This window comes from Sarcophilus harrisii, chromosome 1, assembly GCF_902635505.1.
Source record: "Sarcophilus harrisii chromosome 1, mSarHar1.11, whole genome shotgun sequence".
Taxonomy (NCBI): domain Eukaryota; kingdom Metazoa; phylum Chordata; class Mammalia; order Dasyuromorphia; family Dasyuridae; genus Sarcophilus; species Sarcophilus harrisii.
The window spans coordinates 579,087,351-579,115,044 of NC_045426.1; the positions used below are offsets into that span (position 1 = coordinate 579,087,351).

At 35.0% G+C, this 27,694-nt stretch overlaps 1 protein-coding gene across 2 annotated transcripts; it reads left to right on the plus strand.

Moving 5' to 3' along the window:
• Positions 1-627: 627 nt before the first annotated feature.
• On the plus strand, positions 628-26,710 carry ERICH5 (glutamate rich 5). Of its 2 annotated transcripts, XM_003762682.4 has the most exons (5): positions 628-1,024; positions 19,224-20,780; positions 21,768-21,884; positions 22,078-22,129; positions 23,361-26,710. In XM_003762682.4, the coding sequence occupies exons 1-4, from the start codon at positions 934-936 to the stop codon at positions 22,125-22,127; spliced, it is 1,815 nt and encodes a 604-aa protein (XP_003762730.2). In that variant the 5' UTR covers positions 628-933; the 3' UTR covers positions 22,128-22,129; positions 23,361-26,710. The 2 variants fall into 2 exon arrangements, with proteins under 2 accessions (XP_003762730.2, XP_003762729.2); XM_003762681.4 differs by lacking the exon at positions 22,078-22,129 and having other exon boundaries at positions 630-1,024.
• Positions 26,711-27,694: the final 984 nt, after the last annotated feature.

The window sequence follows — 27,694 nt, forward strand, 5'->3', positions numbered from 1 at the left end:
GCTGGTGCTTTCCCAGTAAAATTATCTTGTATGTATGTAATATATATATATATATATATGTGTGTGTGTGTGTATGTATGTATACATACACACACACACATATATATATATATATATATATATATACATATATGCAAAGGGAAAATTCTTTCTTTGTATTCCCTAGCACCTAGCACAATGCCTGGGGACATATTAGGTGCTTAAAAGTTTTGTGAGTTACTAGTCACAGGCCATGGGATCTTAGATGTCCATCAATGCATAAATGAAGATGAGACTTCTTTAAATGACTTGCCCGTAGTCATTCACACAGGCAGTATTCATCAGAAAGGGATTCGAACCCCGAGCCATCTGTTTGCTGAGTCCTTTCCACCCCTCACCACTTCTCTGTCTTCTACGATCCTTTCTCTACTTCGTTTTGTCTTTCCAGCCTTCATTTCTAGTCCTCCTTTTCCTCTGGCTGTCCTGTCCTTTTTCTCTCCTTACATTCCTCTTTCCTCCTCAGGCTAATCTAGCAGCAACTCCAGCTCTCACTAGCCCGCTCCTTCTGTGTATCCCTGCCACGCGCACGCGGTCCACCCTTCCCCGCCCATTAATTCGCTTCCTCGGACCAATAGAGAGTGGAGTAGAAATCTGCAGGTGGCCTCTCTCAAAGCTTAGGATACAAGACAACGCCCCGCCTCTCTAGTCCCAGTGGGTACAGGCGGCAAAGAGGAGCGAGCCTTCTCTGCAGGTGTCTGTACATTGTTGTCCAGGGTTTGTCCACTAGAGCTACCGTGCTGGACATTGATTGTCTAGACCCCAGAAGTCCCAGCCAGAGCTTGGTAGGGGGTGGGTCACGTGCCCAGGAATAGGGCTCAACCTGGGATCTCCGCTGAGACTTCTGCTCCTTCCCCTGAGTCCCAGAAGCTGGCACTGACAGCCATCTTCACGGCAATGGGGTGTTCCAGCAGCACCCAGACCCAGAATCAGGAAAGCAGCCGGCCAGTGAACAAGACCGGTGTCACCAACGGACTGAAGCAAAGTGGTGAGCAGCCTAAAGCCTGTCCCTCTCTTCCCATTCCCCCGGTTTACCTGAGTCTCCATCTCCCATCTCCTCCCAGGACCCCCGACCTAGAGAATTTGGGCAGTAATAATTTATGAGCATTCTCTGGGAATGTCCAGAGAGAAACTTATTAAAGAAAGAGCAGCTTGTGTCCCCTGCTGTGTCTAGATGATTGAATGAAAGGAATTGGTGACATCTGTTTCCAAACCTGGAAAAATATTTGTCCTTTGACAGATTTTTTTTTTTCACCTGAAAGCTGGTGATCTGTTGAAAGAGAAAACTGCTGGTTTTTCTTCCTTCCTTTAGTCTTTTCTTTCTTCTTAGCATGTACCTTCCTCCCTTCCCCACCTCCTTGTAACCCTCTGGATCTGGGTTTCTTTGCAAGCAAACAATTCATTTTTACTATATTTTAAAATAATCACAAATAATTTGAAAATATTTGTGTTAATCATGAAATAGTATTAGCTATCAACCTCCTCTTTTTTTTTTTTTCCTTAAAGGAGTGATAAGGGAGAACTATATCATAAATTACACTTTGCGTATGCAGTTTTTAAAGAGCCAACCAAAGTTAGTGGGTAGAGTTTGTCTGCTCTCAAACCAGGAACCTGGACAGGTTTTCAAGCTCTGTCTCTGACACATAGTACAGGTGTGATCCTAAGCAAGCCACTTTAATTCAAGGGTCTCTCTCCCCCAGTTAAATCTCTGAGATCATAACTGTTAGAAGTTAAGCCCCAAGAATATTTTAATTCCAAAATATTTGAAAGATTAGATTAAGGTAAAAACAAACTTAAATAATTAGTAATGTCTTGCATTCTCTTTAGACTTACTATTTTCCCCCCTTTTCCCAGCTTTTTTAGTTTCCAAGTTAAATCTTGCATGACAAATTTTTGCATAAAAACTTAATTTCATCATGGTTGTGGCAAGCAAGCCAGTAACTTGACAATATTTTTAAAGAATGCAAATGCACTTAACCAATATTTTCATTTTTAAAGTGTTTCCTGATCTACCTAATAGAGTGTAGTGAAAAGAACAATGTATTTATAGTTTGAAGTTCTTTCCTTCTCCAAAGCTAGATTTAGTTTAAAAGCATTACATAGGATAGCTTCTTTCTGTAAAAATGAACAAATTTCTTTTTTTGAGCTATCATAAGAGAGAATTACTAATAGTGATTTAATAATAATTCAGTCCTTTCCTTCTTTGCTTAGCCTAGATGTGTTAATTGAGATTATTTTCCTTACCCTGACAAAGTAATGAACATAATTTGTATAAAGCTCCATACACAATATTCTTTATTTACTTGTTTTGCTTTATGAATAAACATAATAAAACAAAATTTTGAAGTAATTTTAAAAAATGTGCCATCAAAATAGTAACTTCTATTACTGTGAATAAAATAGAAGTTACAGAATAGTAACTTCTGTTACTGTGAATAAGAAGTTTGATATGGTGGAAAGTCTTAGATTTGGAGGTAAAAAAATCTTGGCTTTGGGTCCTTGGTCTGTTACTAATCCTATATCCATTGCCAAGTTTAGCTTGTTAAACTTGAAATGTTCAAATTCAAATACTCTTGGAGCCTTAGTTTCCTCATCTATAAATGGAGAACATAATTTTTGTACTACTTTAGCTCATAAGAGTGCTGGTGAACATTCAGCTGCATGTAATTTATAAAATATAAATAGTAGAGCTATTGTCTTCTGGGAGCTGATACTGTTGGGATAGATAAGGCAAAATTATCTGTAACTGATACAATTTTGGCTTAAATATATTTAGCATCTTTTACTCAATACCTATCAGTGAAATTGTATAATCGTAATTTGATATTTAGGATATGCTTCCTTTGCTATTCTGCTTTCACATGCTTTATTTACATCGGAAGATATTCTAAAATCTCTGAAATAATTTGGGAAAACAAATACAGCAAAGTAGGCAAATAATTTCAGATTAGTTTATAGAATGTCCCTATAAATTCTGTAATGCATGAATCAAATCAGGCGATGGGTAGTTGGTGTGTGCATTTTGCTTCTGATCATTAGGCGGTTAGTATTAGACATTTGACACTACTGTATATTCATCAACTTTTCAACTTAATGATCTTTGGAGGCCTAATAAATAATTTAAACAACAGAAACAGGCATTAAAATTTAAGCAAGGAATACCGAAACTCTGTTTAATAATATTTAATTTTTTTACCCATCCCATTTCATAGGTTCTCAATATATCCCTTTGCAGTAGAACAAAATATTATAGAAGCTGCCCCTAGGTTTTGAAAGGTTATGCTCTAAAGCTATAATATCTGTAGTGTAGAATTTGGAACACATTTTACATCAAAACAATGGCATGTCAATTCAATAAATATTTATATTTACATGAGGTTAGGATGTCCATCAAGGAATTATATGCTTTGGAGAAATTAATATGTAATACATTTGAAGTATTGTACCGAGTAAGAATTCTTCAGGAAACTCCATATAGAGTTCCCTCTTGAGGTGGCAAAAACCTTTCAAATCCCACAAATATTTATTAAATTAACTATTTTTTTTCAATTAATCAACAAATATATGGGTGTGCTTCCTCTGCTATTTACTTTGCTACTTTGCTAAATGCTTATTTTGCGCTTTCAGAACACCAATTAGATACTGGGGAAGTTACAAGATACAAAAATTAAATACAATATAGTCCCTACCTTCATTGAGCTTAGTATTGGTCTAGCAAGCAGTAGAACTATTGGATTGGATTGAATTTCTTCAAAGTCAACTCTTTCTGTCAGAAATGCAAGGTAATCACCTTTAGTTGATCTATGAAGTCACTGGAAACTTCATATAGAGTTATATAATAAATGTATGTTAGATGACTTCATTTCAACAAAATCTTAAATCTTGCCAAGTACAAAGCGTTCTTTTAGGTCTGGGATATAAAGGACCAAAAATGATGTGTTCCTAATCTATTCACCCCCATTTTATAACTGAAGAATACCTGAGTCTCATTTCTGCTTGGTAGTTCTTCTTTTATACATTCTCTTTTCCACTGAGTATCTCATTCACTACCTTCTTTTCTGAAGCCCTCAGCCTCATCCCATTTTTCTTATTTCCTTTATACCTGATGATTTAAGTTCCTGCTTTACTGAGATTTGGACTATTTGATGGGAATTTCTTCAAAAAGACTTCCTGGTCACCTATTCACTCCTTTCTAATGGTCATAAAAAGAGGGTAGCCTTTGTTAGTCTGCAGGCAACATTTGTTTAGCACTAACTACGTACTAGGGCACTAGTGAAAACTGAAGATAAAAGAAAGGCAGAAATAATCCTTGCCCTTTAGAATACTACATTTGGGGGTGATGGGGAACAACATGTAAGTAACTAGATCTAAACCAAAAAGATAGATGGAAGGTAATCTCAGAAGGAAAGATATTAAGGGGATGGGATGACAGGGCTTCTTCCTAAGTAGGTGGGATGTGAAATGAGTCTTGAAAGAACACAAGCAAGAGATTCAGTATTATATTTAAGGGACAGTAGTAAGAATCAAATCCCTTAATTTTAGACCCTCTTTGTTCTTCACCGGAAGTCTACATAGAGCAATGTAAAGAGTGCTAGATTTGAAGTAAGGTAGATCTGGGTTCAAATTCTTCCTCTGACTAGCTAAATGGCCCTTGGACATTCACTTAACCATTTTGAGCCTCAGTTTACTCATCTGTAAAATGAAGTAAGAATACCTCTACTGGCTGCCACACAGGGCTGACTTCATGACTCAGATGAGATGACATACAGAAAAGGTTTTTTCAAACTATAAAGTATTAAGTATCATCTTTTGTTATTTTTCTTATGTTTTCAGCACATATTAGATGCTTTAAAAATGTTTACTGATTTGATTTATTTTCATTGAGAGTGACTTCAATTTGTACATTATTCTCATGAATATTTTAAGAGAATAAATTTGATGAATATTTTGTATAGTAATTTATTATGTATTGCCTTCTAGTTTATAAATAACTGTTAATAATATTGTAGAAATTGGCTCATTCTTGAAAACTTTTATTGAATAGATGTTAATCTTCATTTGGGGTATAGTGAACTTTATTTTCTCTCCTTCCTTCAGAAGATTTGGATAGTTTAGACCTGCAGGTTAATTATGTTGATAAAATGCCTATCATGCTTTCTCCTTTTTCCTCCCTTCCCTCAGGAGAAGAATTATTTTATATATATCATCCTTCCTTCATTTATGGATTCCTTTATTAAATAGATGTGACCAGTTATAGATGATGTCACTTCTCTATATTTTTTTCAAATCAGCCATAGAAACCTCTAGCAGCAGCTATTCAAATAGAGTGTTAGAATGGGACATGGAAATTCAGTTTTCTCCCTATAGGAACCTACAGGATATTGCACACTTTCTTATTAGAAGAATAATTATCCAGACTGAGACTTAACTTCTTGTTGTAAACACAAGTTGCAAATGCAAAGTATTTTTGCAGAAGTAATTCTTAAGAGTAGATCCATGGATAGATTTCAGAAGGTCTATGAATTTTAAAAAAAGATTTTGTCAATATTTCAGTATAATTTGTTTCTTTTGGATGCTATATCTTTTCTTCAATTATAAACATTCTGAAAAGGGATTCATAGGCTTCACCAGACTAAAGAAGCCCATGATATCCGTCCCCAAAAAAGATTAAGAATCTCTCTTTTATAGCCAATGCCCTGTGATTCCAATCACATTACTCCCTGATCAAAAATCTTTAGAGGTTTCTCCATTGTTTACGGAATAAAATATAAACTTTTAAGACTGGCATTCAAGACCTTCTGTAATCTAACTTCATTCTACTGTTATAGCTTCATCTCACAATGATGCTCACATACTCAAAATTCCAGTTAAAATTAACTATTTAGCACTCTATGATTTCATACAACACTATCTCCATTCCAAATGTAAGCTATTAAAGTGCCTTGTCCCTTCTCTTCCTGCCCCAACTTCTGCTCTTTATCCTTCCCACCAAGATGGAAGGAGTCCTTCTTTCTTCATTGACTGTCTCCTATATATTATTAGAAGTATTTGTGTATATATATATATTAGTTTATCCATTTAATAACTTACCAATTACCCCTGTGTGCAAAGCACTATGCTAAGAGTAGATAATTTAGATAATACACATTTATAATTTAAATAATACACATTTCTTGTTTTCATGGAGCTTTCAGTGTAGTAAAGGGATAAGGGCAATCTAGATAACTATAATACAAAAATGCATACATTATGCACTTAATGTATGCATGATACATTAAAGAGTTAACATACCAAAAACTCATTGGATTATAAATACTTTGATTACAGGGAATACCATTTTTTCCCCTCTGTATCTCCAGGCCTTGTATGGTATTTTTACATTAATATATATTGAAATAATTAATCCACTCAATCCAACAAGCATTTATTGTATTCAAGACACTGTGAAAAGTTTCCATAGACTTCATAAATTTCAATTTAGCCAAAGGCAATTTAAATTGCATTTGGGATAAAAAAGGTTAACATTCAGGAAAAAAATCGATCCAACTCCACAAGCATTTATTAAACATTTTAAAACAATACTTCACTCCGTCTTATACTGTTACAGGCACTCTTGCCTCTCCAAAGGGCCTTTTCTTCTTTTCAAAATGTCACAGCTCACTAAAAGAAAACGAACAGAAAAGAAAGGAAAGGAATGACAAACAAGCAAGAGAATTTTGAAAATCGCATGTTGGATTTATAATAAATCTTTTTTTTTTTTTTAAGAAAGATTGTAAAGACAATAAAGGTGTGGGGATTCACCGACAATTACCATTTCTCTATTCTGTGCATATGAAAATGCTATTTTTTTTTCCTTTTGGTATTTGTTCAGTACCAAGTTTAAATAAGAAAAGACCAAAAAAAAAAAAAAATGTCACAGCTTAAGAACTGGGGCAGTTGTCTGCAAACAGAGAAGGACTTTTAGCAAGTTTAAGTAGACTCATGTTTACATTTTGATAATCAGCCAGACTGACTTGTTTATTTTAACCTTCAGTATTTCTCGCTTTTCTTGTCAACATTGCCTGAATGGGCTTGAATTACATAAGTGTATGTAAATTGTGTTTTGTAGATTATAAGAGGCAGCCCTTGTTCAGTATCTTCACAGAAAGATAATTCTTCACTAAATTATTCTTTTTTCAACCATTACAACAGGAATATAACCAGGACTCTGATTGAGTTTCTAATAGATTTTTATCCTTTACATCCAGGATATTTTTTATTTTTACCTATGACTTATATAAAGCTTAAATTTGGTTAAAATTTTACTGTGTGCCCTAAAATCCCTGACATTAATTCTATGTGTCCTAGAATGCTTTACCCATGCTTTAATAATTTTAAAAAGGCAGAATTTTTCTTTGTATTATATTTTAGCCATAGCATTTAGTTTAGCATTCCCATTTAGAATATATACACCCTACTTCAGATGACTACAAGTCTGCATGATCTCTTTTACTTACACTGAGCAGCAATCAAGCTTTTTTTTCCCCCCATTGTTTCTGACTACACCATAGAATCAGCTGAAAGGATCAGAGAATATCTATTCAAGGGATCAGATAAAGGGACTTTAGAAGTCATCTAGTTCAATTTACCTCAATTTTAAAATTGAAGAAACTAAGGCCTTTTGAGATCAAAGAACTTGCTCAATGAGGTCACACAGCTAGTTAATGGCAGAACTGGTGCCTGACCCTAATCAATCAACAAGTATTTATTAAATATGTTCTGTATGCCAAGTACTTTGCTAGGTGTTGGGAATACAAATACAAAAATGATAAGAGTAACATTTATTGGAATCATGCAGTACTCTTTCCTCTATCCTGTGAAATAGTGTACTCTGCAAGAATTTCATCACTTTTCTTAGAAATAATTTTTCTTCATGGAGAGGAAGTTATGGTCATTGTTGTTGTTTGTTTTTTATTCTGGAGGAGGACCATGACATTAGGATGGTGATGATATGACATGTAAGGGAAATGGATTTAAATGAGGGTACACTGTGCAAAATCACCAGCCTTACTTTCTCTTCCAGAGCCATCTGGGTCCAGTGGCAAGATATAGATCAAGACACAAGAGGCTGTTTCTGCCTCATTTCTTACCTAACTTTAATCACTGAGTCAAACTGAGACATGTTAAAGAGAGGAAATATGGTACAAAGAAAAAGTTCTGGAGTTGGTCTTTAGCCCTGGATTAAAACCTATATCTAACACTCAATAATTATCAGAAAGTAAGTCAGTTAGTCTCTATAGAGAATCAACTTCTCCATCTTTAAAATGGACCATTGGAAAATAATTTCCTGCAACTTTGATTTCCTCATCTTGAAAATGGCCAGTGAAGTAGAAGCTCTGGTTGGATTTACTGAGCTGGAAAGTTTTCATATACCACCTGGATGATGGACTAAATGGATATTGTCCAAAGACTGACTTGGCTAACTGCAGAGAAGCTTATCCATGCCTGAGAGGTTAGCCATTAGGTGATGATTTTACTTTTACCATAGCAATTGATCTATCAAGGCATAGAAGAGATGCAATCTGCATTCATGAAGAGAGGTTTCACACCATTGTAATCACAAATTTTTAGAAAGGTTGAAGGAAAACAAAGAAACCAAAAAACATTGCAATAATACTACTTATTATAATTCTGTTGTGAGGAAGTATTCACTAGAATAAAAAAAGCACTATGTAAAAACAATTATCCAAATTTTACATAAAACCAAAGTTTGTCTTATGGCATTGTTGTCAATAATACATCTTGCCAATAATAAAAATAGGACATTAAATGGATTTTTTTTACAAATTTTGGGGTTCCCCCAAATTCTACATTACTTAACATTTTTCAGTCATGGTTGGTTCTAATAAATTGATCCTTATTCTAGAATAATAATAATTAACTTCAAATATAGCACTCTTCTACCACCCCAAGGATAAGCTGATGCTGAAGGAATTCAGAGAATTTGGGTTAGAATCCCATCCCTGTCTTGGCATGTTTAAATTGGGCCTTAGTTCCCTGAAGGAGTTGGACTAGACTTAGTCAGTAAGTGACTTCTCAGGTTCTTTCCAGCTCTGTCTATCATTCTTAGCACAGAGGTAAGATAATAAGTTGAGATGAGCTTAAAGGCTCTGAAGATCTAAATCGGGGTTCTTTTTTGTGTGTCCTAGACCTCTTTGAAAATCTGGCAAAGTTTATAGAACCCCATCTGAGAAGAGTGCATGAATGCATGAAATAAAAGGCATAGTATTGCAAAGGAAACCCATTATCTTGAAATGGAGTTATCAAAACAAATAAAATAAATTCATGGTTCCCAGAATAATAAATAAATAAAAACAAATTCATGGTTCCCAAAATAAGAACTCCTGATCCAGAAGAAGGTCTAGAAAGGCCTCCAAAGGATGATTTAATGCAATCCCCTTATTTAACATATGAGAAAACTGAGGCCAAAAAGGATTTGATCATAGACATGAATGATAAATAACAGGGCCAAGATTCTAATTCATGTCCTCTGACACTAAGTCCAGTGTTCAGTCCATGATATTATACCAGGGAAATTTCCTTAAAAATGAGCTTTAAAAGAGAACCCAAATTCTTTTATTTTCTCTCTATATTGGAATTTTCTCATCTTTATTATATTTCAGATAAGCATATGATTTAATTGTCCTTCTTTGCAATATATCACTATTTGGCCACTATTTCTAAGTACCATGCATAGTGCAGTGAAAACAACAGTAGTTCCAGAGTCAGAGGATCTGAATTCAAATCCCCACTTCTGTGTAACCTTGGGCAAAGCACTGAACTTTCCTAGGGATTAATGTTTTCTAATAATAATAATAACAGCTAGCATTTATATAACATTTTAAGGTTTGCATGCACTTTACAAAAGTTTCACTTAATTTCCTAACAACCCTGGGAGATAGGTGCTATCTTAGCCCATTTTACAAATAAGGAAACTGAGGGCAGACAGCACTTGAGTGACTTTCCCAGAGTCACACAGCTAGCAAGCGTGTAAAGCATTTTCTCATCTGTAAAATTAAGATATTGGCTCAGATGCAGCCTGTGAAGTTTCTTCCAGCTTGAAATTCATGACCCTCTAAACTCTAGGATTCTGTGATCCCAGGATCTTCTTCCTCTATGGAAGGTCTGCCTCAAAATGACTTGTAAAAACAATGGGTCACTAAAATGTAAATATATCCACTACTTTCAGCAAAAGGAGAATAATAACAATCTTGTATATATTCCTTTAAGATTTGCAAAATCTTATTGGAAGTTTGGAGATTGAATTGAAGAAAGGATAAAAATGAGACTTTGGAGGACTATAGCAGCATGGGATAGCGGAAGTAGCACTGGATTTGAATATAAGAAAGCTCTGATTTCAAATCTCAGCCTGAAATCCCCTGTCCATCTCTCTATCATTCAATCTCTCTGGCTCTTTTAATTTTCTCATCTGTAAAATAAAGAATATTTGTGAGGATCAAATGAGATGATGGATATAAAGTGAAATATTTATGAAGTCTTAGTACACTAAGTAGGCACTTAAAGGTTTATTGATAGATTAATTATCAATCGATTACTATAAAGTGTCTTACATTTGTAGGGAACTAAATAAATGTGATTAATGTTGCTTTTCAAATCTAAAAGAATTATCTAAATGGCAATTATTATTACTATTAACCAGTTGGGAAGGAAGAAAATAAGCAAGCATAAGGTGCTACTATCTGCCATTCATTGTGCTTCATGCTTTACAAATCTTCACAACAGCCCTGGGAAATGGATGCTATTATGATTCTATTTTATAGACAAGGAAGCTAAGTCAAATAGGTGTTAAGTATCTTGCTTGCAGTTACATTGTAGTCAAATGTGTAAGGTCACATTGGGACCCAAGTCTAATGCTCTAAACACTGCACTTCTTTCTATTCCTCTTAGAATTGTAAATCACAAAAGAATATGAATTTGGATAGTTGGAATAGTAGAAATGTGAGAATGTATTTATTAGGAAGGGAAGACCAGAATAAGTTAAAGAGAGGATGCTGGCTCAAGAAGAAGCCAGTCTGCCCAGACCAGCTTGAACAGAGTGGTCAGCAGATGCTTCTACTGATGGACAAAGAAGGGGGGATGTAGAACAATGAATCTTTGTTCTTACACTGTCATGTAACCAAATGAAAATCATTATTCTCTTAGTAAGGTTGCCAAAAGTTTTCAGTTCCTATGTTAAGTTTGACTTTCATGTTAATGTTTTACAGCCTCAGGTTCAAAAATCTAGAACTTCATCCCCTGAGGTTATACTCCCTCTACCCCCCACAAAGGAATTTAAAATTCACAAAACTAGGATACCGCATTTAGTGGATCAAAATTGAGATATTGGGATTTAGGAGTATAGGCATGGCTATGAAGTAATGAGATTTAAAATATACCTATATACATAATCTATAATTTTAAAATACATTAAAAAAATTTATGTGAATATATAAACATGTATATGTGTGGATATATGCATATGTACACAATGTATATTTATACACTAATATGTTATATGTATGTTTACAACGTGTGTGTGTTTGTGTATGACCAGTTGGAAAGGAAACAAGCATTTATTAAGCACCTATATTTGCCAGATACTGTACTAGGTTCTTCATAAATAGTATCTGGGATGTGTGTGTATATATGTATAATACATACGATTGTGTAAATACACATATCTGTATATATACACGCATATTCTGGTGTATAAACACACATATCTACATCAGAACTTGAATATCCAAATGAGTTTTGTTCCCTTCAAAGGAGCCACCTTAAGCACCTATTCATTTTATTTGAAGCTTAAATATTTATGGAATTCTGTATACAATAAAGGAGCATAGACTTTGAAGTCAGAGGACTTGAATTCAAATAGTGCCCCTGATACTGCCCATGTGACCTTTGTCATCCCCAGAACTCAATTTTTTCAGTTGTTAAATGAGAGGATTGGCCTCTGAGGGCCTTTCCATCTATGAGCCTTTGGAATTGTCTCCAGAACATGATGGGTCTTTTGATCATCCTCAAAAGTGAAGTGTCATTATTTCAGGCCTGAGATCAGAGATTTGATTTTGGGAAGTGGTCTAAAGTTACATAGAGATAAATCTAGTCAATAAAGTAGTTAGTAAAACTTCACTGTGACATTTTTGTTTTTTAAAAACGAAGAAAAGGCAATAAAGAGTGATTATTTTTCCCTTTGTTTACTGAGGTGACACTTTCCTCCCTCACCCCTGGGTCACTGGAGTATACACACAGAAACACTTTCAGATTTACTAATAGGTACGACTTTGATGTAAGTGTCCCTGTTTCCTAACATGAAGATCTAACTGTGAAGGCCATGTTCAAAGCTGTCCCTTTGGTCTCCCTTCTGTCCTATTCCTGAACTCCTCTTATGGGTCAAAGGAAAAACCTAAAGAGAGCTCTAAGTTTAAATAATTTCCCCATTGCATTTCTCCCCCCTCCCTCCTCAATCTCTTTTTTTCCCTAAAGGAAGAAAGGCTTGTATGAGAAAGATACACAGTATGGTTTGGCCCCACCAAGTGATAGAATGTTCCCATGTCAGAGATAAGAAAATGGTTTATAAGCAAAAATCTGCTCTCTTTCTTCTGTACAATTCTTTGTTCAATGTTGATACTTTCTATTTGGTTCCCAGCAAATCTCATACCTCTGACCCTGACTTTTTCCTGAACTCAGGGCTCTAGTTTGACGGCAGTAATTATAAAACAATGAAACGGGTTTTCTTGCATGACTCATCTACTATCTACTATCATATGAAAAACTTACAAACTGGCCTTGAAGGAAATTCACAAGAGAAGTTTCAAAAATAATTTGTTCATTGGCAGCATTGATGAAATAAGGGTATGGCTTCTTCAGGTGACTCTTTGTGGTAGACACTCATTGGGATATGAAAATTCTGATATGTTTGTTTAGGGAAAAAAAAGTCAGTCTTGTCACTTTATAATCATTCTTCTAACCTTTCCTTTTCTTTATCTGCTGCTCCCTTTGTCTTATTCTTTAATAGGAATATGAATGGATACACACACACACACACACAAATGGCTCACAGGTTTGAAGACATTGACCTGAGCTCCATAACTAGTAGAAGTTTGCTATTTCTACTTTGGGCAATAAACCATGTTTCCATGTTCTCTTACCATAATGTGTTCCCAGGTGTGTTTGTTTATGATTATAATCCCTCAGTGGTGTTGCCTAGTGTTTTGTTTCTTTGTATGTCTATCACATCAGGGTGTACAACGCCAGTTTTGTTAGTTCAGCTGTCACAGCAAATGTGTGCATGGTAGGATAGATTTGCTGTACAATCTAAAGGGATAAAAAGAGTAGAATAGATTAGGCAGGCCTCCTACCCACAGATATTGTATGATTTAGGTGGAATGTGACATGAGGGGAAATAAAACAAACTCCTTTCCCTCCTTTCTTTCACTCTTTAAGAAATAGTTTTGGATTTGGAAATATTGTACTTGATAAACATTACACAACAAAAAGGATTGAATACAAAACTTAAAACACCTTCCACATGAGAACATTTCTTTTGTAAATAGAGCAAGATTATGGCAGAAATTCTACCATTTATGCTGACTCTAAACCTTCAAATGTACATCCTAGAGAGAAAGGCTGTACACAAATACAGACTGGTGTTTGTGGCACAAGAATCCATGTTTGAATTTTAAAGAAGGAATGAGTTGGTCAGTTAATAAGCATTTACTGAGTGCCTTCTATATGCAAAAAAAGAAATGTTTCTGTACCTGCCTTGGGATAATGAGCCCTGTGTTTTATTAACATTACTGGAATTTTGGTTTGAATGTCTTCTAATTCTGTTTCACTATATCAGTAAGAATGTCATGACATACATACATAAATACAAAGAAACAATAGACAGTCCCTGTCCTGAAGGAAGTCATCTAATGGGAGAGAAACTGTGCAAAAACCTATGCACAGAGATGCTAAAGACAGGATAAATCGAAATTAATCAACTGAGGCAAGGCACTAGAATTAAGAAGGTAGGGAGAATTAAGAGGGAGTGATAAAGAAAGCAATCTATTGGATTGAATGGGATCTTTTGTGCAAGTAGACCAGTTTGCTTTGGAAGAAAAAGGTCATTTCTTCATATGAGAGAGGAGTAAAAAAAGAGAGTGGCAGAAGGCATCTGAATGGTATACTCATCAAAAAAAATGGGTTAATCATTTCAATCCAATTACCATTTATTACATAACTAATATATACCAGGCACTTTGCTAAGTGCTATGGAAATGATTAATGAAATGATAGTCCTTTCCTTCTAGTTCCACTACAATTTGTTGAATTTTCACCATTTTTCATGTTTTAATTTTCACTTCTGAGATGTGTTTTCTGTTAATTTAAAGGGGAAGACAAGTTTACCATACATAATTCTAGATTAGTGATCATGCCTTCCTAGGTATCTGATAGATGCCAAATTTCTGTAACTTTCAATGACATCTTGCACAATTTCCAATTTTTCCTGAATAATTCATTCACATTGGTTAATTAGCCAGACAATAATTAAAGTTAATTTTTCTAGTTATAATGATCTGATCCTAAATCATTATCATAATTTTTCTTTCTTTAAACAAATCTATATGATTCATTTATTCAACACTTTTTGATTGACATACTTTTGGTAGAGTTCATGTGAATATTGCCTATAAAATACCTTTGGATTCCATTCTTGAATCTTGGCTATTTACTATGACAAATCCATTGGCCCATACTTGTTTTTGCTTTGTTATGTGAGCTGTGTATTTCTATAAAATTTTAATTTACTATATGTTCTGAGGACGTCTAGCAATTCTCTTCCTCTTATTGGAGAAGAAATGTTTCTTTTTTTTTTTTTTTAAATTTTAACAGCCTTTTATTTACAGGTTATATGTATGGGTAACTTTACAGCATTGACAATTGCCAAACCTCTTGTTCCAGTTTTTCCCCTCCTTCCTCCCACTCCCTCCCCCAGATGGCAGGATGACCAGTAAATGTTAAATATATTAAAATATAAATTAGATACACAATAAATATACATGACCAAACCGTTATTTTGCTGTACAAAAAGAATCGGACTCTGAAATATTGTACAATTAGCCTGTGAAGGAAATCCAAAATGCAGGTGGGCAAAAATATAGGGATTGGGAATTCAATTTAATGGTTTTTAGTCATCTCCCAGAGTTCTTTCACTGGGCGTAGCTGGTTCAGTTCATTACTGCTCCATTGGAACTGATTTGGTTCATCTTGTTGCTGAGGATGGCCAAGTCCATCAGAATTGATCATCATATGATATTGTTGAAGTATATAATGATCTCCTGGCCCTGCTCATTTCACTCAGCATCAGTTCATGTAAGTCTCTCCAGGCCTTTCTGAAATTATCCTGTTGGTCATTAGAAGAAATGTTTCTATACCTGCCTTGGGATAATGAGCCCTGTTTTTTATTAACATTACTGGGTTTTGGTTTGAATGTCTTCTAACTTAACTAGTATCCATTTCACTATGTCGGTAAGACTGGCATTACATAGGTGTTGAGAGGGGGGGGAGGGAAGGAGGGGAAGGAGGACAGAGGGAGGAGGGGAGAGAGAGAGAGAGAGAGAGAGAGAGAGAGAGAGAGAGAGAGAGAGAGAGAGAATATGAAAATCAGAGGATGGATAAAATGGAGGCATGGAGGAGTTAGACTTTACTAGAAGTCCAGGCAGTAGGTGATGAGGGTTAACTAATCTGTAGAAGTGAAGGAGGAGCTGGGTAGGGGAGAGATCATGTGGAAGTAGCAATAGTAGAACTTGGCAACTGTTCGGATATGAGGAGTGAGGGAGAGGCCATAGCCAAATATGACTCCAAGATCACAAGTCTTGCTCACTGGCACCTTTTAGAGGAAAAGCTATTGTACCCTTTTGTATGTGAGCTAGTATTATCTCTTCCCTCTTTTTTCTTTATAGAGTTACACAGTAAATCCCTTTTAAAACATCTTGAATTGTAGTGTGCTGCTTTAGGGAAAGAGGGGAGAGAAGAAACCCATTTTTTTCTCCAGACAGGAAATCATAGAAAAGAGGGAAAATGATGGCTTCTAGACGTCAGTAGAGGACTAGCTGTCCATAAGAGGAGCACCATAAAGAGTGGCAAGCAGACAGTGAATGTTCCTGCTCCCTAATCTCCTGTTTTGTAATCTCCTGATATATCACAAACTTTTGCAAAATATATGATTTTAGGGTTATCTTTTGATGGTATTAATATGTTCACTCATTTTAATATTAATTAATATGTTCACTCATTTTTCAACTGTGGAACTGCTGCTTTAAATAATTTATGTGTTCTGAAGTTGATGATGAATATTGTCTCTTTTTTGCTGACAGTATTCATCATTGTAGTAAACATTTGACTAGAAAATATAATTTGACAGGGCTCATTTAAACTCATTTCCTTGTTAATTCCCCAAGGCACTTTAAAAAACCAAACCCCTGTAAATCCTTTGTGAGAGATCTGAGTCTTATTTTCCTGTCAGAATGAATTTCTTCACAAACCCATGAAACTACTTTATTCATTTCCTCCATTGCTGATAATTTGATGCTTAATCAGATTACCCTTTTTTTTAGCCTTTAGACTGGATGTTTTAGAGAAACTTTTGCTCTATCTTTGCTCCTAAACTTGCACTCTGACCTGATTTTTTTTTTAAAGCAAGACCTTGAATTTAATTTCTATCATTTTTGAGCATGTCATATGCCTATACTATGATGAATATATACTATGAAGAATAGAGATTCTTACCTTTTTTGGTATCATAGACCCATTTGTCTGTCTGATTAATCCTATGGGACCCCTTCTCAGAATGTTTTTAAATGCATAAAATAAAATATAGATAATTAAAAAGGAAGCCAATTATACTGAAATACAGTTTATCCAATTTTTTTTTAAGTTCATGAATGCTGGTTAAGAATCCTCTGGTTGAGGCTATGGTCATATATTTTAATTTTATTTTTAGACTAATTTGTTTTAATATTATTTTATTCTTTCCCCAATACATGTAAAAACAATTTTTAAACAATTTTTTAAAATTTTGAGTTCCAAACTTTCTCTCTTTCCCTTCCTCTCTCTTTGAGATATTAAGCAATCTGATATAGGTTTTATATATATGTATAATCATGTAAAACATATTTCCATATGAGTCATTTTGTGGAAGAAAACTTGGTGAGAGAGAGAGACAGTTGGAAGGAAGGAAGAGAAGAAGGAAGGAAGGATAGAAGGAAGGAAGGAAGAAAAGAAGGAAGGAAGGAAGGAAGGAAGGAAGGAAGGAAGGAAGGAAGGAAGGAAGGAAGGAAGGAAGGAAGGAAGGAAGGAAGGAAAGAAAGGAAGGAAGAAAAAGAAAGAAAGAATGCTTCAATCGATATTCAGACTCCATCAATTCTTTCTCTAGAGGCAGATAGCACTTTTTTCATGATTCCTTTGGACTTGTCTTGCAGAGAATAGTTAAGTCTTAAACAGTTGTTCATTGTACATTCTTGCTGTTACTGTGTACAATCTTCTGATTATGTTCACATAACTCAGCATCAATTCATGTAAGTCTTTCCAGGTTTTCCTGAAATCGTCCTGCTTGTCATTTCTTATAGAACAGTAGTGTTCCATTAGTCTAATACAATTTGCCTTGTCCTGTAGTTTTTGTGGATTTATTTTTATCCATTCTTTCAAACAAATGAAAGTTTGAAATTTGCTAAAACCTCATTTCTCACTTATACTTGAAATTGTGGACAAAAAGCTCCAAGCAGGATGTGTATTATGGAGATGCAATTCATGATTCCCAGAAGAAAAGCAAAATATTGGGGCTAGCTAAGAGAGATGTTAAAGGGTCTGAAAAAGAGAGGAACCATAATTTTCCCCAGGAGTTATATATCTCATTCTATTCCTTCCCAAATACTTAAACTTCCACTCTTATAAAATCATTAAACTTTGAATATGTGTGTGGTGATGGGTATTATGATTCCTGTTTTACCGATGAGGAAAATGAATGGAATTTAGTAAGGGTTTAGTAACTAATTATACAACTATTTAGTAGCATAATCTAGGAATAAAATCAAGCATTCTTGAATCTTAATTCAGTTTTTTCTCCTATCATCCTGCACATCATACAGTCCCATGGGAAGCTAAGTATAAATGAATAGACAACAAAAAAATATTTTTTATTACATATTATGAACTGCTAAGGTTGGGGATCCAAAACAATCCCTGTCTTCAACAAGAGGAAATACCATACATAGAGGAAATACCATAATTGGTAAGTGGTAGCCAAGGAGGGATATTTTGTTGTGGAAAATTACAAAGATGAGATGATGAGTGGAGCCCACAATAGAATAAACTGATATATTGTTTCCAATAGTAATAGCATTATTGATTTGAGGATACTATAGTAATAGTAGCATGGCTCGTATAAAGATGGTGGAGGAATAAAGTGTGTCTCTAGCATGTTTAATATAGTGAGTAGACTACAGGCAAGTACTTATTAATGACAGCAAGGGCCTCAGTTTGGGAGTTCCAAAATTGAAAAGTTTCAAAGACTTTTTGAAGACATGATTTCTGATCCCTAAGATAAAGCAACTGGTGGAAATGATGGAGAAGTAATGACTTTTCTTCCCTTCCTTTCAGAATTGTGTACCCACTTCATTTATTCTCTGCTCCTGAAAGGTTTTCCAGCTTCGTGTTTGATGGTATTTTTGGCCACTGAGGACCTCTCACAAAAGAAAAAAGAGTTTCTAAGAATTTCTTCTAGAGATTCTTTGTGAAATCCTATTCTATTCCTAAAGAAACAGTAGAAAAAACCTGCAGAAGGAAAGAATAAGAAAAATGTACCAAATGACAAAAGTAGAGCAAGAGTCATGAGAAAGAATGTTGTAGGGGTGGGAGGAGGTGGAGGGAGATTAACAGACAGGTATGAAGAAACCCTAAATTTAGGATAATAAAGTTAAGTGTGATGCAGAGGACATTTGAGGAAATAGACATAAATTGGTTGTCCTAGAAATGATTTACCTGCAATTTAATTAATTTGAATTAAGTACTCCTTGTAATCCCAATTTGCTTTTCTATAGTATTAGATTAATAATAATAATAATTTGTTTTCTTTTTCATGTGAAATAAATGATCCAAAGCAACTTCGGATGGAAACTCTTCAAGCCCATATGAAAATGAAATTTGTCTTGACAAAACCAAACAGTGTACAACAGAAGGAAAAGTCGATGCCAATGATAAAAGAGGACCAACCAATATCCTTCTAGCAGGGGATCCCAGGCTTATGATTCCATTTGCAGCTGATGGTGCTAGTTCTACCTGTGAAGAGGGATACCCTGAGAAAGCAGGATCTCCAAGCTCCGAGGAAAGAGTTCAAACAGAATATCTGAAATCAACAGAAAAAACTAAGAATCCAGAGGCACCTAAGGAGTCTGTGCCACCCATATCTGCTGGAAAAAATGAACTTCCAGCAACAGATGAAAAGAATGACAGGGAAATTGAGAAAAGTACTCAACCTATAGGAAAATTTGTTGAGCTTGAGATATTTGGAATTGTAAAGGAGATTAAGTCACTGAAAACAGCTAGAGAAGTAGAACCTACAGAAACAGAACATAGTCAGCATCTAGAAATGACTGAAGAGGCTGATCCCCAAAGAACAATGGAGGAGGTTAAGCATTTGGTAACATCTGAAGAGACAGAACCTCAAGAAATTGTGGAAGATATTCAGCATATAAATACTGATAGAAGGGCAGAAATATTGGAGGAGAATAATTATGTGGGAACAGCTGGAGAGACCAAAACTTCAGGAATACTGGAAGAGGCTGAGTATGAGGGAACAGCTGGAGAGACCAAACCTTCAGGCACACGTAAAGTAACTGAGCATGAGGAAGCAGGTGGAAAGATGGAACCTTTGGGAACACACACAGAGTCTGAGGGAATAGCTGGAGAAATCAAACCTTTGGGAATGATGGAAGAAACTGAGCATGAGGAAACACCTGGAGTGACCAAACCTTCGGAAATGTTGGAAGAGACTGAGCGTGAGGAAACACCTGGAGAGACCAAACCTTCGGGAATGATGGAAGAGACTGAGCGTGAGGGAACACCTGGAGAGACCAAACCTTCGGGAATGATGGAAGAGACTGAGCGTGAGGGAACACCTGGAGAGACCAAACCTTTGGGAATGATGGTAGAGACTGAGCGTGAGGGAACACCTGGAGAGACCAAACCTTTGGGAATGATGGAAGAGACTGAGCGTGAGGGAACACCTGGAGAGACCAAACCTTTGGGAATGATGGAAGAGACTGAGCATGAGGGAATACCTGGAGGGACCAAACCTTCAGGAATGATGGAGGAGACTAAGCATGAGGGAACACCTGGAGAGACCAAACCTTCCGGGGTAGTGAAGAAGATGACTCTGGTAACAGGTGAAAAGAACAATCTTCAGGGAATAGTTGAAGATAATGAATTCCCAGAAATCATGGGAGAGATTCAGTCTCTCAGAGCTCCTGGAAAGAATGACCATTCCAGAGCAGATAGAGGCACTGAACTTCCTGAAAGAGTGGAAAAGATTCTGTTGGTAGAAACAGTTGGAGGAACTCAACCTCCCATAATAGATGAAGGGCCACAGGAAAACATGAAGCCAGTCATGGAAGTAGCCAGGGAAATTAACATGAATGAAGAGAACCAAGCAATTGAAGGTAATGGTTGTTTAAACCCTAAATCCTATAAGGATAGCCATCTGGAGAGTCACATCCAAGTGTCCAGGCTATAACATAGTCACCCCAACCACCTTTTAGGTAAATGGGAGTGGATGTGTTTTGAACCAAAACTACTTTTCCTTATTAGAACTTCTATTCCATCATCTTGATTGGATGATTAAGTATAGTTTTTGGTGAAATTTTTCTAAAACACAATCTGTGTCCATCATATTTAAACCAGAGAAGCAAATAAATAATGTATAGAATTCTGATGCTTTTCAGGTTTATCTTTGATCATAACTTACATATAAGTAGACAATTGAGAGGAAAAAAATTGTTATGGGTGGGGGAATAAAGAAATGGCTTGACATTAGAAAAGTCACAACTACTGCCTCCCTACCTGTTAGGACAGGAATAGAGAAGAGGCCCTCTGTGTGAATGCAACTAATATTTTATTTTGACTCTAGAATGTTTGGGTCTTCAAAAAAAACTACTCTACTATTATTCAAGAAGTAAGTCTTATTTGATTCCATATTGCATATCTGTGCTTAATAAGAAGAGAATAATTTTCTTCTCAGAGAGCAACAAAAAGTTGAGGGGGCAGATTACCATTTTGCCAATATGTTTCAGTTTCACAGTGTCATCTTTTATGAATATCAAAATTTTAATTATTTTTTATTTCTTAATATTTATATAGGATTTTCTACCTGTTTATCTATATTCTGCTGTCAATTTTTTAGCCTTAATTCTATGTCCTAAGTTTATAGGGAATTGATTTGCCATTGGACACTTCATCAGGGTAGAACAAGACTAAAGTTTGTGTTCTGTTCACAATCTTTCTTCCCTCTCCCTGCTAATTTACCCACCCCACCCCATCCTCATTCTTGAGACTGAAAGAATAAGCTCTGTCAGACCACAAGCTACTCGGTCATCAGCTAATGTTGGATAATGGTGTCCTATCATGATCTCTATGGTTACTGTTTCCAGGTGAGACGGGAGAAAGGGTGGAAACTGAGACGCACAGTGAGATAGTAAGTAAGGGGTCTGAAACAAAAGAAGAAGAAACGGGAGAAGCTGTGGATACTACTACATTCACAGAGATAGGTATGTTGACAGAAGGGTGAATGGCTACTCCCCACTCTCACTTACAAGACAGGAGAACCTTAGGGAGGTTTATTAGCACATTTCCCATCACCATTCTTCTGAGTTTTTCTTTTATTGAATTATTTTGTATAGTCAAAGGGTCTATAAATTTGATATTCTATTTGAGCTAGAATCCTGACCTTTTATTTTATAGATAAGAAATCTGAAGGCTTGAGAAGGACTTGCCCACAGCCACACATGTAATAGTAAGTGTTAGAATCAACTCCTAATCTTTGATATCCTAATTCCTGCCCCAGTGGGTCTAGTCTCTACACCTTGTTCGATTTTTACAACAGTAAGAATGGTGCTACCATGCCTTTTTATATAGTCTTGTTTACTTGTTGATAAAACTTCCAAGGCAATTTAAGCTATTTAGAAATAACAAAAAATTTATAAGTAGACTACAGGATCATAAAACTTTAAAACTAGAAGCAGCCTAAGAAATTATCGATTCTGAGACTCAAAGAATTGATACTTACTCGAGGTCGCACAGCTAGTGGGTGAGTGGCAGAACAAGGATTTAATCCCAAGCAAAGAATCCTTGTTAATTATTTATGGAGGCAACTAGGTGGCATGGTGAAGATAGTGCCGGGTTTAGAGTTATGGAAATCTGAGTTCATCTATTATCTGTGTGACACTGAGAGCAAGTTACTTGACTTTTCAATCTCCTGTAAAATGGAGATAGCAACAGCACCTACCTCACAGGGGTGTTGTGAGGATCAAATGAGATGTTGTGTGTGTGTGTGTGTGTGTGTGTGTGTGTAAAGCACTTTGCAAATTATAAAGTGCTATATAAATGTTAGCTATTATTATTTCCTCCACAAATTGCTCTATCCAGCAGTGCTGATTCACCTAATATAAAAGAAAAAAAAAGAAATTGCAAGAAGAAATGTATACCTTTAAATACAAGTGAATAGAGAAAGCAGAAAAAAAAAAAAAAGAGTAGCATATTATGGACCAGTCTGAGTATATACCCATATCATACACATGTACATACACACACATATGCATGCATGAACACACAAATTTGTTAATGAAGTCACACGGCTGTGATGGCCACACAGTTCACAAAAGTCAAAGAATCCTAGAATTTGCTACAAGAAAGGACCTTAAAGATTGTTGAAATCAACCTGTTTCCTTGTTTGAAATATACTTATGACCCTAAAAGTAAATTTCAGTTTTAGTAATGATCTGCTCATTTATCATTGTATATAAAACAAAACAGCCAAAGCTGTTGCCAATAATTGCAAAACATGCTACTTGCAGTTAAGTATTTTCATAACCAAATTATTCATGTTTTTAAAATGTGTCATTTTTAATCAGCTGCTGATTTTACATTTGTAGCAGAAACATTCCATTTGGTTGTATCTTTTTCAAGACATACCTTGTCCCCCCAAATCCTATTATATCTTTAATTTTGTTTTAAATATATTTCAGAGTTAACAAATAGCAAGAAATAAGATCCAGATGCTACCCATGCAGATTCCAGTCTCTTCATCTTGTTCAGCTGTTTAAGTAAAAATCATTTTTACAGTCTTGTTGACTTTGGGGGGATGGGAGTGGGGAATATGACATCAGGACTTTAGAAGGAATTTATAAGTTTTTACCAATGTTAAAAAAAATTGCCACAAAGAAATCACCTTTCAAGGATCCTTCAAAAGTTGCCAAAAGACTTTGACAAGTAGTTACATATGTACATTTTTACTTATCTGCCATAGAGTGCCTTTTGTATGTTAATATATAAGTAGAATTATGTTTTTAAAACATTTTTGTCTGAAATGTTAATATATTTCATACTTTTTCAAATCTGAGTTAGACTCTTCTAAATTCATTTTTATGTCAAAACAATAATTACAGAAACCTCCTGTTTATGCATTTAATCCATAGGTATACAAGATGGTCAAAGTGCATTGTCTCATTTTTTTCCCTTATTTAAACAGATTGATACTAGTTTATGACCTAAATTTTAAAATGGTGATTTGTAAGGTAGATGCTAAGAAGTTACTAGAATAATTACTCTTGCAGAAAAGGAAACAGACTATGATCTTCAACTTGTATACTTTGTGCAGTTTTAAAAAGTAATTTAAAAAAATCATTATCATGATAGTATCTCATGTATCCATAATAACCTGTTTAGAAATGTAATTTTAAAAAATGATTGTGAAATACCAGTTAAATCTGAGAAAAGATATTTATATCAGAGTTTATTAACAAAATGCATTTTTGTAACTTTAAAATTTAATATTTTGGAACCAATGACTATATTTCTTCATTAAAATTATCAGTGATATGTTTTAAAATTTTTAATGTAGCCTTTTGTCTTTTATAACCCAGTTATTTCCCAATATCCCCCTTGTCATCCCACCTATGACAAAGCAAAAAACGTTGAATAATACAAACTAGCCTGAAAATATTCTGTGCCTATAGTCTCCCATCTTTTTTACCAAGAGGAAGGAAGTACATTTTATCATTTGCTCTTCAGGTTCCAGATTAGTCATTACAAGTAACTTGAGAGCCTACAGGCTTTGAGTATTTTCTTTATTTACATTACTTTAGTAATTGTGCATGTTGTTCTCAAAGTTCTGTTTATTTCACTGTGAATCAGTTCATATAAGTGTTTCCAAGTTTCTCTCAAATCCTCATATTTGTCATTTCTTATCATGAAGTAATATCCCATTACTTTCATATGTCACATTTTCTTTAGTCTATCTCTAATCAATTAAAAAAACACACATGGATCTAAAATGGTTCCCTAAGTAGTTTGTTTAAAACAATACCGGAAGGGATGATGCATTCATATCCAAGATCATTAAAGAGCTCATTCTATCTATTAAGTAAATATATATATAAAACACAACTGAAACACAAATAAAGCTTCTTTTCAGACAATGTGTTTATATTGTACATGCATAAAGTTACTGAATATATATTTTTAATTGGTGATTCTACTGTTTACAAAGGATGACTGCAAACATTTATAGATAAAAGGTATCAAAAGCTGATAGTGATTTATGGTATTTTCTGAATTTGCTCTTTAATCATAGGATTGGTTCCAAGTCAAAATTTTTTTTCATTAAGAGATTCCAAAGATTTATACTTTAATGTCCTGTCACATGGGTGACAAAACTCAACACATACTGCACTTTGCCTTGCAAAAAAGGTATTTAAAAAAATAATCAATTATTTCCTCCGGCAAAATTATTTTTGTTCCTTATGGTTTATGAAACACTGTTACAGAGTTCTCCATAATGAAGGAACATCACCATTCTTATCTCCATTTTGCAAAATGTCTAAATATCTTTAATGTATTTGTCTTTCAAGAATTCTAAAGAATCATTAGCAAAACTGAGTTTAGAACTGAGTTTTCCAGCCCTTCTGTACTTCCTTATTTCATAGTAGACTACCCATTATGACATCATTACTAAATTCTTTGCCATTTGTTATATGGGAAATCACGAGTAGATGATGTTCTAAGAGAGATGTCTGCATAAGAGGCCAAGTGCAAACTTGGAAGCATCCAGGCCAGACCCCAAGTTTGCTTGGAAGCTTTATCCCCAAATAGCCTCTTTATCTGCCACCTACTCCTCAAACTAGACTTGGTCTTCTGTGGGTAGTTTGGGAAAACAAACAAACAAACATTTCATCCTCCCTTTTCTGTTTGGCTCTAGAAGGAAGCTGTTGAGGGTGGAATACAGCTGGATGCTCTGACTATATAGCTCTTAACCTTTCTGTACTACTGTTCTGAACTTGGCACTGACAAAAACTGCTTATAAAAATTTTTAATGTATTTTATAAAACTCAGTGCTAATGAAAAGAAGCTAAATAAACTTTGGACATTCTGGTTAACACCAAAGTGGAACCTCCTAGATTTGTAGTCTGTTAAACTCTATTTTGAAGTACATAACAATGATCGGGTTTGTGGGAAATGATCAAATTTGGAGAAATCTATTTCAGTCACTATTTCAAGGATTCTGCTTTGCTCAAATTTAATAAGCTGGTTTGGTAGGCAAAACATGGGTTCTGGATTCTATTTCCTAAAGGGCAACAGCTTGGAAATCTCTGATTTATGTTGCATACCATTGCAAACTAATTAAGTACTGAGGATTAAGTAAGAGAGAAATGGCCTTCTTTTTCTCTTGCTCATCACCACCAATTTTGGATATCATTGTGCTGAAGCTGTCAGAGCATTTGTCCTGATGAGTTCTACTTTAATCTTATTCTGCAGTTTACTCTTTCCTTTCAGTGTTTATACAAAGTTAGAACATCAAGTTGTTAACATTCTCAAGGCAAAAAGAAAATCTTGATTGTAGAGCAGAACTAATCCAGTTAAAGGGAAGTGTTTAATTCTGTGTCTGCAGTTTATTTTTTCTCTTTTAGATTTATCATTGGGGAACTCTAGTTTTATTGGGAAGCACTAAAATCAGTTCTTACAAGTTGGTTAAAACTTAACAACTAGGGAGCTTTTCTTGTGCCTTGTAAATGTTTCAAGTTCCTAGATGTCATAAAGCCAGCCTTAAATGTTATGTTTTAAAGCCAGTTGTAAAAGAGATTTTGCTATTTATTAGTATGAAATTATTAATGACCTTTGCCCTCCATTTCCCCCCATAAAATACAGTGTGCTATTGACATTCATAAGCATGCTATCCCTGTACATGACTCTGCCTAGAGATTAAAAAGTATCATTACTTAAATCTATTTTATGGGAAATATTTTGTATAAAAAAAAATTGTTTCATTAATCTTAGTGTGTAGAAATTTCAAAATTTTCTCTTGAATAAAGCACAAATTATTGTAACCAAAAAAATCACAATGTATTGTTGTATCATTATGAAGAGAAACAGTGGAAATTAAATTACTTTTTCTTAGATATATTGACACCCCCTCCCCAGCTCTGTTTTCTTCAAAGTAATTAAAGGAGGCAGAAAAGAGTCTGAAGCCCTTCATCTGCTTCCTTTATTCTTAAGTAGAAGAAGGTATTAGGGTTGTTAAGAGACTTTCACCTCCACCACCATCCCACCTTGGAAATCCTATTAAATGCTCATTCTGTTAAGTGATTAAATCAGGTCATATTGAGCTGGAACTAGAACCTAGGTCTCATCACTCAGTGCTCTTTAATGAGCAGGAATTCAAGGGCTAAATGTCTAATACAGATCCACCAAAGAACTAATGGGAAGTATGGTGGGAGGAGAAACTTAAAGGCAGTCTTAACCTACAAGCTAGGGTTTGTGTGTTTTTGCCTTCTTTGGGATCATTAGAATAGAATCTTAAGTAATCTGGATTTCTGAGGTTCTTTGAAGCCAAAAGACCTGGGTTTTAATTCCTGCTCTGTCACTTAAATGCTTGTGTGATCTTGGACAAGTCATTCATTAAATCTGAGCCATAATTTTCCCCATAAGTAAAATGAGGGGAGTTAGACTAGATGATCTCTTTGGACCTTTTCTTCTTTAAATCCCATGATCTTTGTTATCTGGCCTGAATACAATAAGCATTTAATAAATGCTGATAAACTCAAAGTGCTGCATGAGCATATTTTTGGGACAAAGCCAATATGGGAATTTGCCTTGCTTGACTACACATAAGGGTTCCATGTATTTTCTCAACAGATGGGGGTGAGAGGTAAAACTGAACTGGGATTGGGATTGCTACTAAATCTATATCCCAAAGAAATTAGAGAAGAGGAAAAGACCCTATATATACAAAAATATTTATAGCAGCTCTTTTTGTGACTATGAATCAGAAACTGAAGGAGTGATCATCAACTGGAGAATGGCT

What these genes read in the sequence shown, in the direction of transcription:
- ERICH5 (XM_003762682.4), top strand. Translation starts at nt 934, where the DNA reads ATGGGGTGTTCCAGCAGCACCCAGACCCAGAATCAGGAAAGCAGCCGG. An exon ending in CAACGGACTGAAGCAAAGTG is followed by an intron (nt 1,025 to 19,223) that starts GTGAGCAGCCTA and finishes AATGATCCAAAG; the next exon opens with CAACTTCGGATGGAAACTCT. An exon ending in AGAGAACCAAGCAATTGAAG is followed by an intron (nt 20,781 to 21,767) that starts GTAATGGTTGTT and finishes TACTGTTTCCAG; the next exon opens with GTGAGACGGGAGAAAGGGTG.